This window comes from Oreochromis aureus, linkage group 17 (genome assembly GCF_013358895.1).
Source record: "Oreochromis aureus strain Israel breed Guangdong linkage group 17, ZZ_aureus, whole genome shotgun sequence".
Taxonomy (NCBI): domain Eukaryota; kingdom Metazoa; phylum Chordata; class Actinopteri; order Cichliformes; family Cichlidae; genus Oreochromis; species Oreochromis aureus.
In genome coordinates, this window is record NC_052958.1 from 10,300,193 (window position 1) to 10,315,236 (window position 15,044).

The window sequence follows — 15,044 nt, forward strand, 5'->3', positions numbered from 1 at the left end:
AGTGTATTTCTGACTGCTGTGCTGGGAGACCAGCTGTAAATAGACTCAGTGCCTTGTTTGTGTCGAGTCTGTTCTTTTCCTCACTGCCGTGCCATGCCAAGCCCATATTACAGTGAAGCCACACGCACTGGAGTAGGCTATATCGGCCACAGCGCCAGCCATACTTACTTTTTCTCTCTGATAGTTTGTTTGTCGTTACCAGATAGAAAGCGGTTCCATGTAGAAATTTTTCAGCTTTAAATGTCTTGAATATTTTAAATGTCCCATGCATGTTGGTTTATACTTGAGCGGAAAATGTTTAACTGTAATAAATTTAATTGTAGCTTGCGTGTGTGTATTTTGAGATGTGACGCAGTGTGTATTTTTGGTGCGAGGGTGTTTGTTGTTGACTTCTCAAGATCAGAAAGTCTCGTGTGAAGATTCACTGTGACCACACTTAGCAGTCACAGGTCTATATTTATGAGATGAGAATTTTTCTGGATTATCTTGTTGCTTCCCTGTTGTAGTTTCTTGGTGCAACTTCTTGCAACTTTACATCTCAGAATATAATAAAAAATCATCTGACCTTTACTGGGTTCTGAAACGAGGCATGACTTGGTAAATAATGGCATGGTGTATTGAGCCAAAATGCAGAAAGTGTGTGGAAAAACTAAGTTCACCCTCACTGTTTGCATAGGAATTAAGAGGGTAAGTAGCTATTATTATGCTAAGTCAGATATACCTGATTAAGTGATCATCAGCAAATCTGTAAAAGCAGAAGTAGTTTTAATTGTTGGTCTGCTGTCTGTTAACATAACACAAAGGAGGACATCAGCAATGATCTCAAAAGTGATTGTTGCTGTGGTTATAAGGCCATTTCCAAAACAATTCCAAGCCCATCGCTGTGTATTGGGAAAGATTATTAACAAGTGGAAAACATCCGAGACTCCAGCTTGTTCCAGCAGATTCACCCTGAGGTCACACTGTGCAATGTTTAAAACCCTAGAGCTACATCTTGGACTCTGCAGGCCTCGGTTAGGAGGTTAAATGTTAAAGTTCATGACAGTACAATATTTTAAAAAAGAACAAGTCACTGAGTTTGGAATGGCTGCTACAGCAAAAAAGCTTGTCCTCTCTAAAAAGAACATGATAGCACAGCTTAGGTTTGCAAAGTTTCATCTGAACAAGTCATGAGACTTCTGAAACAATGTCCTTTGAACAGATGAGCCCATAATGTTCAGCACTATGTTTGGGGAAAACCAAACCCAGCATTTCAGCACAAACACCTCATACCAGCTGTGAAGCACGGTGGTGTGGGGGTGATGATTTGGGGTTGTTTTGCAGCCACAGGACCTCGGCACCTTGCAGTCTTTGAGTCGACCATGAACTCATCTGTATACCAAAGTATTCAAATGTGGGGCCATCTGTCTAACAGCGAAAGCTTGGGTCACAACTGGGTCCTACAACAGGACGATGATCCCAAGCACAAATCTACAATAACGGCTGAAAAAGAAAAGAAGCAAGGTGATACAATGACTCAGTTAAAGTTCGGACTGTGAAGAAGAGCGGGCCAAAATTCATCAAAAGTCATACAGAAAAGATTGACTTCAAGTTATCACTGCTGAAGGTGATTGTACAGGTTGTTGCATCATAGATTGTACTTAGTTTTTCCACATACTGCTTCTGCATCTTGGCTTAGTTTTTGCTAAATAAATAACGGCATTTGTTATGTTGGATTGGAAAATCACCTTCCTAAGTAATGACTCAGAATCTTCATTTCTTTTCCTTCAATTGCTCCAAAGCAAAAAAGAAAAGCATATTGTTCTCTTTTGAAATGTCCTTCATGTGTTTCTGGCAGCCAAATTAAAGTTTTCCTATCTGACACACGCATGCACGTACACACCTGTCTGAGCAGAAAATAAACCTTACACACAGACTACAGGGAGAGCTGTTGTTGTAGTCTGAGTCGCTGTAGTCGCAGATCTCGGGGGTTAATGTGGACAAAACGAAAAACGTCTTTTTAAATGTTTTTATTTTTGCTGATTCTTTTCTTTAGTTTCTTTCTTTTGTTTTTGCCCCTTTACAGATTTCTTCTTCTTCTTGTACAAAGTCGCTTATTTAATAAGAGATTATTGGAGGTTATTAGAAGGTGGATGCTTCATGTTTTTGTTTTTGTTTTTTTTAATCACTGTAGCTTAAATATTTCAGGGTTTTTAAACTGTTGGTCACACAGAACAATTTGAAGACTTATTATTATTATTATTATTATAATAATTACTTATTATTATAATATAATTATAATAATTAGCGGTAGCTGCAATCTTTTGTGTGTGTTTGAACCTGGGCTGAATGTGTTCCTATATTTAAACAGTAGTGATGCCCTAGAGACACACTGATGGGAAAAGTCCCTCCCCTCTTTGTGGGACGCTGGGTGTGGTTAGCTCTCACACGCTGATTAACCACCAAAGTCTGGCTCAGAGTGAAGAGATGTTTTCAAACTGGAAGGAACGAGGAAAAACTGGATGAAAAGTTGACACAAACATCTTGCTTCATTTAGCAGCGGGCGACAAACTACACTGTCAGCAGCTTCACACATTGTTAAAATCCTGCTATAAATTTGCCTGCTGCATATCTTAAACTTGTCTTTTATCTCTCTGGTGGGCAAAATTAGTGTGGGATTCGCTTTCTGATCCAGAGAATCAATAAATCTTTGCCAATTATATTTATTTTTTTAAAATATATATATATATGTATATATATATTTTTTTTGCAGTGTTAATAGTTTAGTCTGTGAAGCTACTGCCGGAAAGGTGACGTCCTCATTGTTGCTTGTTTTGTCTAATCTTGGTGCAAATCTTGATTTAAAAAAAAACAAAACAACATTTTTCCTCAACTGCTCAGGCAATCGGATCCTTAATAATAGAAGGTTATTCATAGAAGATTTTTATGGTCTTGCAGGATGGTGACTTTTTGACAAACGTTCAGAGGAATGATTTTGAGCCTCTTAACACTGACCTATGAATCATTCAAGCATAAAAATAGACCCAACTCTCAAAGGATGACCCAGTGTTGTTTACACATAACAGGCACATTAGCAAAGAACCCGTTTTACATTGTATCATTAGGTACTATGTTGCATATGTGTTTTTGTGATAGCCTGGTTCTTTTGCTGACTCTATGGGGGGGAAAAAACAGTATAACACAGTTTGATAGGCATAAAAGTGTTTGGAAATCACCTTGTTGATAAAATAAACAAAGAGCAATTGGCTGAAAACTTGGCATATCTCAGCATGGTGTTTAAGCATGTCTTTAAAGTTTGAGAAAACTGGAACAAGTGGAGCCTAAAAGAAGTAGTGGGGGGCCTAAAAGAAAGGGGGGGGTCTACAGCAGATAAACAGTATCTGAAAGTCATATCCTTAAGAAACTGGGGGGAAGAAATCAGTAGAAACCTGGCACAGGAACTGAAAGCTGCATCTAGGCCTTCAGGTCATCCATCTACTGTTGACGGAAGCCTCATCAGAAATCGTCTGAGTGGAAAGTTCGCTGTCAAGAGGCCATTCTTGGGAAAAGGAAATGGGGAGAAAAAGCTGAGGGATGCCTAATTACACAACTGGACTGAAATTCAATGGCCACAGGTCTGGTGGTGTGATGAATCCAAATGTGAGATTTTTCACTGACGTGATCGTCGGTATATACAGAGAGGTTAAACTGTGTGTGTGTGTGTGTGTGTGGATATATAAAGCTATCTGTAAACAGTGGAGGTGAAGGCTTAGTCATGGTTTTGAGCTCTTTTTTTTAATTAAACCATTGGTGTTGAAAATCTTCAAATATGCTGGAAGTATGAACAGAGAGAAGTACTGTCAGATTTTGGTTCACCTGTGTTTGATCCCAAGCACAGTGCCAGTACAGTAAAAGCATACCATATCATGGATTGGCCTCCCCAGAGCCCAGACTTTAACATTATTGAAGCAGTGTTTGATCAGATTGATGGAGAACCAAAAAAAGGGAGAGCTTTGCTGACTCTGTCAAAACCACTTGAATTTTAAACTCGTTAGAATAGTCCAAACACTGTTTTTGTATTGCCATATTCAATAAATGACTGCACCCATTTTGCATTTTCCTTGTAAAATATGAAGAAAACACGGCAGGCTCAAGTCTTTTGCACAGTACTGTTCACCTGGCTTCTGCAAAACCTGCAGTTGAGTAACTTGCCAAAGGCAAAAGGGTGGGAATTGAACCCTGTCATTAGTAGCGGACTCACCCAACCCTCTTAAACCTCAGCAGCCCATGTCGTTTGAAGCTGCACTGTTCAGAGTTGTTACATAATGTCCACTGACAGTTGTCCCCTTATAAAGTTTATATGACAAACTTGTTAACAGTTTACACGTGCAACCCACAACACACAGAGCAACATTACCATTTATGTGGAGTCGTGTTTGCTCTTTTGTTGTTCTGTTTTTGGTGTACACTAATTCCCAAGGGAAATGTTGGCGTTTCTGGACGCTAGAGTTGAAGTTTACGGTTGAACAACGTCAGTAATTAAGGCCTTTATAGGATTCATAGGTATGAGGGGATGATTCACGTCAGATAGTCCTCGAAGGCATGGTTAATGCAGAAATATTGATTACAGCAGATTTAAAGTCAATCCAGTGAAGTCTGAGAGCAGGATTGACATTTGAGCACTCTTTATTTTGAAGTCGCCTAAACCCCAAACAGATAACAGATGAATGACGACATCGCGCACTGAAGAGTGTAAATCATTCACGGCTGACATTTCTGTTAATATGTTAAACTTCACACCAACAACATTCCTCTGAAAGTCAGCATCTGTCTTTGTCTCTGATACCCCCTCAATTGCAGAGGCAGTTATGTAACTCCACTCTCGTCCTCCTCCTCCGACTCCCCTCGCTGCATCGTCCCTCTCTGTTGTCATGACGACTCCAGCATTGCTGCAGCGGCACACTCGGCCTCTTCGCTCTAAGCTCTTGATTTGCTTGTCAAATTGCTGAACTTTGTTTTGTTTTTTTTCTTCCCTGGTCCAAATCCTTATATTAAAACTGAGCATTTAAGTATTTGAGATTTATTAAAGCAGTTTTTTCCAAAATGGTCAAAACCAGCTGGTTGATCAAGAGTGGTTGATGAGGTAAATGGATAGTGATGTAAGGGTGTGTGAGTGTGGTGATAAGAGGATTTGAGGATAAATAAGAGGATAAATGCCTCTCTGTCAAATCACAGTTACCTCGCGACTCTGATGGTAACAACAGATGAGAGCGTGCGTGTGCCTCCACTTTCCATACCAACTTTCACCCTTATCTATCCCTCTTCCACTTTTATCTTCCTACTTAGTAGTCTGGTCATGTTTGTCCTCTGACTGTCCTCCACATGTGCTCCAAACATCCTCTCGTGTGTGTGTGTGTGTGTGTGTGTGTGTGTGTGTGTGTGTGTGTGTGTGTGTGTGTGTGTGTGTGTGTGTGTGTGTGTGTGTGTGTGTGTGTGTGTGTGTGTGTGTGTGTGTGTGTGTGTGTGTGTGTGTGTGTGTGTGTGTGTGTGTGTGTGTGTGTGTGTGTGTGTGTGTGTGTGTGTGTGTGTGTGTGTGTTTTAATGGGCCGAGTGGAGTGGAAAATTAGCTGTCAGTCTAAATGTCATGCAGTCAGTCAGACGTCCAGAACTCAGCTGGTTTTACCTTACTGGTGGAGCCTCGAGATCCTCATCTGTCCCTAGTCGATAAGTCACAACCCTTTTTACTATATAACACAAGAAGGATTTATTTTGAGAAGCATCTATAATGTTTTAAAGCAGCGGTGAAAGGTAATCCTCAATTCTAGCTTCAAGTATAAGTTCTTCGTTATATGCTTATGAAGCTGAACACTGAGATGAGTGTTTATCCACCTGCTTAAAAGGCATCTCAGTCCACTCCAGCGTGGATTCTTTCCTTATTTGTACGTCGCCTCGGACAAAGACTCTGCCAAGTCATAAATGTTTAAATAGGAGTTTAAAATTAGACGGAGGTCTCAAGTTGCAACCGTTGAAAAATGGTCTTTTTTTCCCTTCCTATAGTTAGTTAGATTTATAATGAGACAGGGAAGGAATAAATGTAAGTGGCGTTAAGTCTGCCTTTATCTCTGTTTATAATTTAGTGCTGTTGGAGGTGCTTTAATTGCATGATCTTCAGCAGCAGGTAGATTTTGCACACTCACTGTACAGTCTGTTAATTTGTCACCATGTTTACTGATTTGGCCTCGGTGGGTAGCTGCCAGTTTTCCTGGACTTACAGCTTAACGAGAAAATGCCAAGGTCAAGATTTCCTTTTGCCTGCCAGTTATTGTTCAAGGATGCAGTTTAATTATAAAAAGTTGAATTGTTTGTAATCCAGCAAATAAAGTCATTCTTTTGTGTTTTGCTCACGTGCAGCCAAACCCTTTAAAACACACAATTAAAGACTTCACTTTTGCCTTCTCATATCTGCATCCTTTTATGTTGATATGTAATTATAGCTGTGTAGCCAAGGATTTCTCAAGTTTTTTTTAATTATTATTCTCCTTGCATATTTGTAATGCATTAAACTTGCTTGATTTTGAATTGTAAAATGTATCTGTTTACAGTTAGTCCTGGTGTCTTGTCAGCTCAAGTTCAGTATCTTTAGCTCATAAAACTAGAAATACTGAACTTGCTTTGCTATGGTCTACTTTTAGCACAATGACAGAAGGCCAGGTCATTATAAATATCAATAAACTGATATTTTGGAGATGGTTTATCTTAACTTTAAGACTTGGAACCTAGGCAGACAATTCCTTTCATTCCAGCTCAAGCATGCTTTTCCAAACTTTTTTTTAGTTCCCATTCCGAGCTACCCCGGTAAATAAAAACACTGTACGGTCGTGTACTGTCATCCTCCCCCCACACTCAGCTGTTTCTAACTGTTATGAGCTCTCTGTTGATGCTGTAAAGGCGAAGAAAATGTCAGAAATTAACAGCAAACTTTGTTCAAAATACGCTCACAACCACTGCTCCTCAATTAGGCCTTTCCAGAAACTGCATTGTCTGACCTAGCTTGTTGCTTTATTAACAATAAACATTTGTCATTCGTATTTAGGGTTTATTCATTTTATAAGCTAATTCATTAGCAAAGGTTGGAAAAGCGAATAAATGACCTTTTACTGACAAATTTTGTAATGAAATAATCAAAAGAGCAGACTTCTTGATAGATTGATAGCATTAGACACATCTGGAACCTCTGGAGTAGATGCGATCAGAGGCCCAAGCAGCACCCTGGTTCTAAAGATTGGTATCACTGTAAAACACAGAGAGAATATTATCAAATGTCGCTTTTCCATAAAGAGGAAACAAGTGCATCTGACTGCTAGTTCCAGACAATATAATTTGAAAACTGTCTATGAAACCCGCATGATTAACCTCACAGTACCCAGCTACCTCCAGGCAAAACAAATTGATTAGAATTTGGTATTGATGTGTACTCAATAGTTGTACCATAGTGTGACCTGCGGGAGGGCGGTGTCACAACAGGCACATGCTGAAGCTGGTGTCAAAGTGTGCCTGTTATGTGGGAAGGCCGTTATGTGACACCTTGCCTGACCCACATCTTTTACTGGTATATGTGATAGTTGACATGGAGATGTCACGAGAGTGGGGTGCTGTGTGCACCACATAAAAGAATAAATCATTTTACTAATGTGATTGTTGTTGTTTGTTTTGTTTTTTTTAAATAAAAATAACTTTGGAGGTCTTGTAAAGTGATATTAGTAGTAAAGACAGGGTTTGTTTTTTTGTAACTACATGGCACACACTTTCTCTCTTCTTGAGTTCCTAAAATTGATTCCTCTCTGTTTTAGTCTCTCTTGGTGCTCTTCCTTCGTTGTCTTTGACCTCTCGTTCTCTCTTTCCATCCATATTTAATGAAACTGCATTAAAGATGCATAGTTTCCACTGGCGTGCTCATAGGGTGACCCAGACTCGATGCCATGGAGGCACAGCTCGCAAGAAAAACCTGATCTGCTGACACCTCTAGCAGGAGAGGGTTTTTTGTTTTTTTTTTTTTGTTTTTTAAAGAACAGCTTAATAGTGCAACTCTGGTAGACTTGTATCTCCTAATTGTGAACTCTAAAAGCAGGTGACGAAGAAACCAGCAACCCTGTCAGTGTGAAATTGGTGCAGTCTGACCTTGGAGTGCGTTTGTTTTGATCTGTGTTTCCAGATCAGATACAAATATATCTTGTTCTTACAGTAACAGCACTCTGTCATTGTCTGATATATTTTCTGTCTGGTGTCTGTTGTGCTTGGCTCACACAGACCACATTGCTTGGCACATAATAGCATATAATGGCTTATCCACTCCTCTGGCCTCACGCACACCCTGATAAACACGATTAGTCCTCGACACGCACCAACACTCTGCAGGTCTATTGATCCCTCTGATCCCTGTGACAGTAACAAGTGGTGCACCCTTCATTTCGGCCTGCCCTTCCTCCTGTGTGTGATATTGGTAAATACTAGCTGCTGGTGCATATTATCCTATCGGGGTTTTTTGTTAGCTGTACTCCAGTTAAGAGGTAATCAAGGAAAAGAACATACAGGACGTACTGTAGGTGTAATGTGTATTTTTTGCTGGTTTTATGTGATCTGTACATTTCAGTGCATGAAGTGTTTACATCCCTGTTAACCTGCTGTAGTTCTGTCATTAAAACATCCAAAAAGTCTGAAGACTGAGAGTCAGGACACAGCAGCACTTTATTAAAGTAGATGGCTCAGAGCGCAACAATTCATCCTCCAATATAATGGCTGAACTGCTCCTGTGTTTGGGACTCTATGCTACAGCAATACCAAGAAAACTGAAGTGGTTGCTATAAAGATGGAGACTAGTTCTGTGACCACTCAGTCAGTTGGTGTCTTGAACGTGACTTCAGTGCATTCAGATACCAAGGAAACGTTTGTTATACTGCAGATATTAACTGTGATAAACTGCTATAAATGGCAAATCTATTCTTCTCTACACGCCCAGAAATCCATATTAAACAGAAATTCACATTAACAACTGAGTGACATAGTTACTATTTGTGAAAGATGGATATTTAACCACAAAATGACATAGGCGCTCGGCAACCTTGCTTTTATATCGGAGTATAACTAGAATACAACCAGCTGAAAACCAAAATCATTTAGAATTTTCCTAAATTGTGTGTGTGAAGGTGGAAAAAGGGTTAAATCGCGAGTTCTTAAAGAATTAGAGGAGAAAACATCGATTCACCAGGTTCAGACATCTTTACAATCCCGTCTTCCTGGAGTGGATTTCTCCTTATGGGGCTGATTTACTGTGTGTTTTAATGGCTCGCTTTCAGATCCATCCATATCTGTTGTATTTTCAATAAATTCCAGCTAGTTTTATGAGACTGTGACAGTTCCAGTTGTGAAGCAAGAGCCTGAAATCTTGAACTCCCACACAAAACAAAACAAAGCTCCAACCATAATCGTGTGTCTCTGCAGACTCCTGTTGTTATGGGATATAATCAGGCTTTAGGTAACGGGGATGATGCAGCTAGCAGATGAAGGGCGGATTTCATGCAGAGAATGAAAGTAGATCAAGCTTTATTCACAAGTTTGATTGTTCAGAGGAAGATGGTCTGACCACTAACCTTTATTTGCTCTGCAGTCTTTATCAGAACAGAAACTTTGTTGTGTGTAAAAGAAACCTGTTGTGGTTTTCAATCATTACTACTTTTTTCTGTAAAGTGTGCAGAGCATCTTGTAAGATTAAAGCTTGTACTAGGTATTTGTTTACTGCTGGTTTCTTCACCGGATTTCGTAATTAATACCTTGTTTTTTATTTTTTTTATTTTTCCAGATTGGCGCCTATGACCAACAGATATGGGAGAAATCAGTGGAGCAGAGAGAAATAAAGGTCTGTATCCTCCACACTTTCATGTTTTGTTTTGGGTTTTTTTGCTTTTTTGCCATTTTCATTTTCCTGTTTGTTTCTCCTTCTGTTCATCCTTCATGTCTTGTGGTTCCTTTTGCGTTATCGCTTCCTTTTTATTCAGTTTTTATTCTGCCGTCACTTCTTTTCCTATGTTTTCTTTTAACTCTTTCCTTTCTGCTCTCCTGGCTGTGTGTCATCTGCCCATTTATCCTCACTTCACCTCCATCCTCCTTCTCCTGTCATCTTTTTCTCTTCCTCTCTTCAGTTTATTTCTCTGGTGAGTACACAGCAGGGAGGATGTTCCTCCTGTTGTCCCGCAGTGCATGTCTGCTCATCGTACGCTGTAGACAAAGTAGACTCTTATTGGTTATTGGTTTGTTATCACGTAGTTTTCAGGGTCACAGCTGCATTCCTGTGACCAGTCAGTGCTGTGTTTCTCTCATCACAGACCTAACAACGTGCATCCCCAACATCTAGTTCACAGTAGAAATGTGCACATGTGACCTCAGTTACCGTAACAACCAAATGATGACATCTTAGTGCAGAAATTACTATACCAGCGTAGGAAGTTCAACCTCTGAACTCTTGACCTTTTTTAAATCTGAAAAGTTCCTGTAGTTTTATTTTTTATTGAAGGAGTTATTAAAATTTTATATGCATTGAATCGGCCTAAGATGAGATTTTTGCTATCTGACAGATCTGTGCTTCTATCACCCTCCATCCCTCATATAGTACTTCTTAGAGAAACAGTCTTTTTAATCAGCTCAGTCCAGACACGCACACGCACACACACCACTGACCTTGGTTTATGTCTGTTAAGCAATGGTTTCCCAGAGTCTGCAGCTGCAGCAGGAAGTACAGAGTGCATCTTAGTGTGGTACTGACACAAGATGCTTTACCTCCTGTAAAGTGTTAATTATACCATTTATTGGCTCATATAAACTCAACCAATCGGCATCATAAATCTAGAGAAACTATGACGGGTCTCTTCATTCTATTTTTAGCAGAAGACGACAGCTTATCTCACTAGAGAAGAGAACTGCTCTTTTATTCTTATCACAACCCGGATCATAACTGCAGTTTATTTACAAACTGGAAAGAAAGTGTATTTTTGGATTACTTAACGATTTAAAGACCAATGCCCTTTTATTTAATTGGTGTTAAGCCTTTTTGTTACAACACAAACAAATAAATGCCGTTGTCGCTCATGAGCACCATCTGTTCATACACAATAAAACATCAGATACAGGAGCTGAAATAGTTTGTTTTTTTTAACTCTTATTAAAAAAACCCAAACAGGATTAGACAGACTTTACTTCTCAGTTGGGGTTGGTTATTAAACTTAACAAACTCACGCTAGGTTTGGTTAACAGTAGAAATGTCTGGAGAAGAACCCAAGCTGCCCCCTGGTGGTGCAGTCAGGAAACTGCAATATACTGTTTGAGGGCTAAAAACGACTTGAAATACAGCCAAGCATCAGCCAAGCAACAAAAAAAACAGATGAAAAGCGGGTGAGACAAGTGGTGAATAGTGAATGCAGAGTGTTTTTAAATGTTAGATTTAAATAAACTTTCATGTTTTGTATATATTTCAGTCAGTCACAGAAGCAACGTTTAGCTCGTGAAGATGAAAGGCTTTTCACAGCATGGAAAAAAGTGAGCTGAGGCCAGGCGAGATGCTCGTGAAGGACTTTACTGCTGCAGTAAATCTGCTGCCAAGAGCAAATGATTGATCAACTTCTTTTAGCCGCTCAGACACAGCCAGACTATCTGCATCTACTTTACTCTCTTACACACACGCGCACGCGCACACACACACTATATTAGCTTGTAAATTGTGCTATTTAAAGATAAGAGCCTTCACCGAGGCTCCATATCAGACCATTCACTGATAACAGAACTTGATTGGCTGCTATGTAAATATTAGCATGAGCTGAGCAGATTCAGGTGCACCGCTTTATGTGGTATTTCACAGTACTCTTGGATATGTCTCACATTGAAATGTGCAGAATTTGAATGGACTTACTTAAGACTTAAGGACAGTACTAGTGTTGATAGAAAACCAGGTTTCAGGTGATACAAGACTAAAAATTGTACTCTCAGAAAGCCCAAACTTGGATCCAGCTGCAAGTATAGACGAGGAATATATTCAATATGAAGGCAAAGTGATGACCTGTGATTTCCGAACTGCATGAACATGGTTATATAAAGACCAATGAACACCAGACCTCCCTTATTTTTAAACTTATGGGCTTTTTCTAGCAGCATGTCTGGATCATGGCTACGTTTGGAAAGAAACTGCCAGAAAACTGAGACTCCACAAAAGTGGAAAAAGATGCAGGAATCTGGTGACTGACTAAAAATAGGTTTAATGTTTCAGCAGTAATTATGATGTAGAGTAATCGGAGCTTCTGTGGCCGTCTTCCTAAAATGTTTCCAGAGATTTTGCGATGTGCACAATCTAGCCCTGAAAAACCAAACAGACGAGTGCTTGCCAGGACAGATGGAAAATGATACAGTAATCTAGAGACTCACTACAGTTAAGTGGAAATGTGCAAGAGTATTCAAGAGATGAAGAGCCTGTCTCCAAACATGTTGCCAGACACCTTTCCTCTGAACAGGCTGGTTCTTCCTAGGAAATCGGAGCCTCAGTGCCACCTCAGACAGGCCTGAGGATATTTCATAAAAGTTTGCAAAAAAAATACAAGCCTCAACTTTCCTAAAGACCATGAAAGAAATGCATTAATTGGTCCTGTGAGATGAGTGGCTTTCCATGAAATTAGTCAGAACTGCTGAAGTAAAGCCATAAGGAGCCCAACGGTGAGCCAACAAAAAACACAGAGGTGCACACATGTATACACAGCACTGTGACCTCGGCTGTGTTTATAGAACATAATAATTTAATCCAAACTATTGTCAGGCTGCTTACACACTAATTCAGGCATTGTACTTAATCTCTTTCTTTCTCTCTCTCACACACACACACACACACACACACACACACAGGGAGCTTTGAGCTGTGTTAATTTGCTGCCTCCGTGACAGAAAGGTCATACAAGAGATTCATGTGAATTTTATAATTTATAGTCGCTCATAATGTTTCGGTACAGTTTGTTATCTGAGCTAACAGATAACACACAAACACAGACACACACACACACAAAAATGGAGTGTATGCATCATAGGAGGACGTGACAGGCTGGCACAGGAAGTTGGCATGCCACAGGGGAGCGTTATTCCCAGGGTCATAAACTGAACAAAGCACCGTATTTAACTACAGCAGTCAAAATGAGTAAGAGCTATTACACAGTTTGTCTAAGAGGGTATATTCATCAAAAAACGCTTCACCACAGCACAAGAATCAAAATAAACATTAAAGTGTAGACGCAGTTTTCCCAGAATGAACTGATTCATATAAATGTAAATCTGCTTGATGTGTGTAGATGCGTAAACTCTTAGAGTAGAAGCCGTAGCTGTGTGAGTGCACGGTGTGCCTCGTCAAACACTGACCACACGTGTGTTTATGAAGGCATAAAGTGCACGAGCAGCGTGTATCTCTGTGTGAGTATTTGCATATTAATGATGTCTCTTTGAGTCTTTGTGTGGCGCTCACTCTGCGTCTCTGTCTCCCCCTGCAGGGCTTGAGGAACAAGCCAAAGAAGACGGGACACGTTAAACCAGATCTCATCGATGTGGACTTGGTTAGAGGTGAGGGGGTAAAAAACGTGGGCTTTCTGCTTAAGGAAAAATCGATAGACCCACTGCAACATTTCCACATGGGCATAAAAGACACACATGTGAACATGAGATGGGCTGCATGGCCGTGCCAACCTCCCGTTGCTGTTAATCCCCGCTCTTTCTTTCTGCCTCGATCCATCCGTCTCATATTCATCACATTTTCAATTATTCATCAGAAGAGTCAGTTTAATCCCCCTTGGTTAGGGACATAATCAAGACAGAAACCCAGGCAGGGAGAAGATAAACGGGTGAGGCGGGGGGGATCTAGTGAGATAAAAAAGACAGATGAGGAGGGAGAGGGAGCCTAAAAAGGAAGAAGCGAAGATTAAAAGATTAGCTGAGCTCTAATGTGACTCCTGGATGTATTAACTGATGTGCTTTTCTGCTCACAGCAGAGTCATTTGCTTTAATTAGCTCTCATTAAACTTAAAGTGTGCGTGTGTGTATGTGTGTGTGTGTTTGTGCTTGTTTTTTTATCCTCAGGGTCTGCGTTTGCCAAGGCCAAACCTGAGAGTCCATGGACGTCACTGACCCGGAAGGGCATCGTTCGAGTCGTCTTCTTCCCGTTTTTTTACAGATGGTGGATCCAGGTCACCTCCAGGGCTATTTTCCTCTTACTGCTGGCACTCTATCTGCTGCAAGGTTGGTATGAGAGTGCGTTTCTTCTTTTCTTTTCTCACAACCCACAATCTTGTTGCTCTCAGTGGAGTGGAGATGCAACTCCCAAGTAAACTGTGGGATGAGTTGTTTGTTTAGTAAGATGTCAGGGTGAACACTCTCAGCATCTGTTGTGGGTGTACAAATAAATAAATAAATCCTGATTAAAATCTGCTCACGAAATATTTGTTGAGTGAGTGACCTATTGCTTTTTCCTTTATCTCCTGACATATATTTGCTCTTTAGATTTAGATTTGATCATATTAAACGTGACCAAACTTTCAAAGAATGGGGTTAGTGTATGTACAGTAATCCTGATTTTTATTCTTGGATATGCACAACATCAGAGGAAAAGTCCCCTTATATGGTCATCTTATGTATCAGTCGCACAGACTTAGACGACTCCCTGGCAACCTGCTGTTACTAGAGAAAATGTGTATTATCCAATTGGTTTACAAGTGGTTGACAGCTGTCAGTCACAAAGAGGGTGCTGCACAAAAACCTCATGATTACTTTGGTCTAGCAGATTGTTGCGCTTTGGTCGGTTCTGCGGCTCCTGATCTGCCGTGTTGCAACATTGAAGTCGCAGCTGGGTTGAAGCCACGCATGTATTGGATTTCACTGCCATTTTAAAGAGATTCTGGGACAGAGGCTCAGAGATATGCAGATATAGAGAGGGAGAAGTTGCAATAGTTGGCAGAGCGTTTTTCCACAAGTTGTTTCATGTTGTTCATGTTTTC

General features: G+C 40.2%; 1 protein-coding gene across 3 annotated transcripts in view; it reads left to right on the plus strand.

Moving 5' to 3' along the window:
* The window catches only part of LOC116309875 (protein PHTF2), a 57,059-nt gene that overhangs the window by 22,900 nt on the left and 19,115 nt on the right, over window positions 1–15,044 (plus strand). For all 3 annotated transcript variants that reach the window (XM_031726600.2, XM_039600979.1, XM_039600978.1), the window contains 3 exons: window positions 9,836–9,892; window positions 13,548–13,617; window positions 14,131–14,289. In XM_031726600.2, the coding sequence (XP_031582460.1) occupies window positions 9,836–9,892; window positions 13,548–13,617; window positions 14,131–14,289 (286 nt within the window). The remainder of the gene's footprint in view (window positions 1–9,835; window positions 9,893–13,547; window positions 13,618–14,130; window positions 14,290–15,044) is intronic.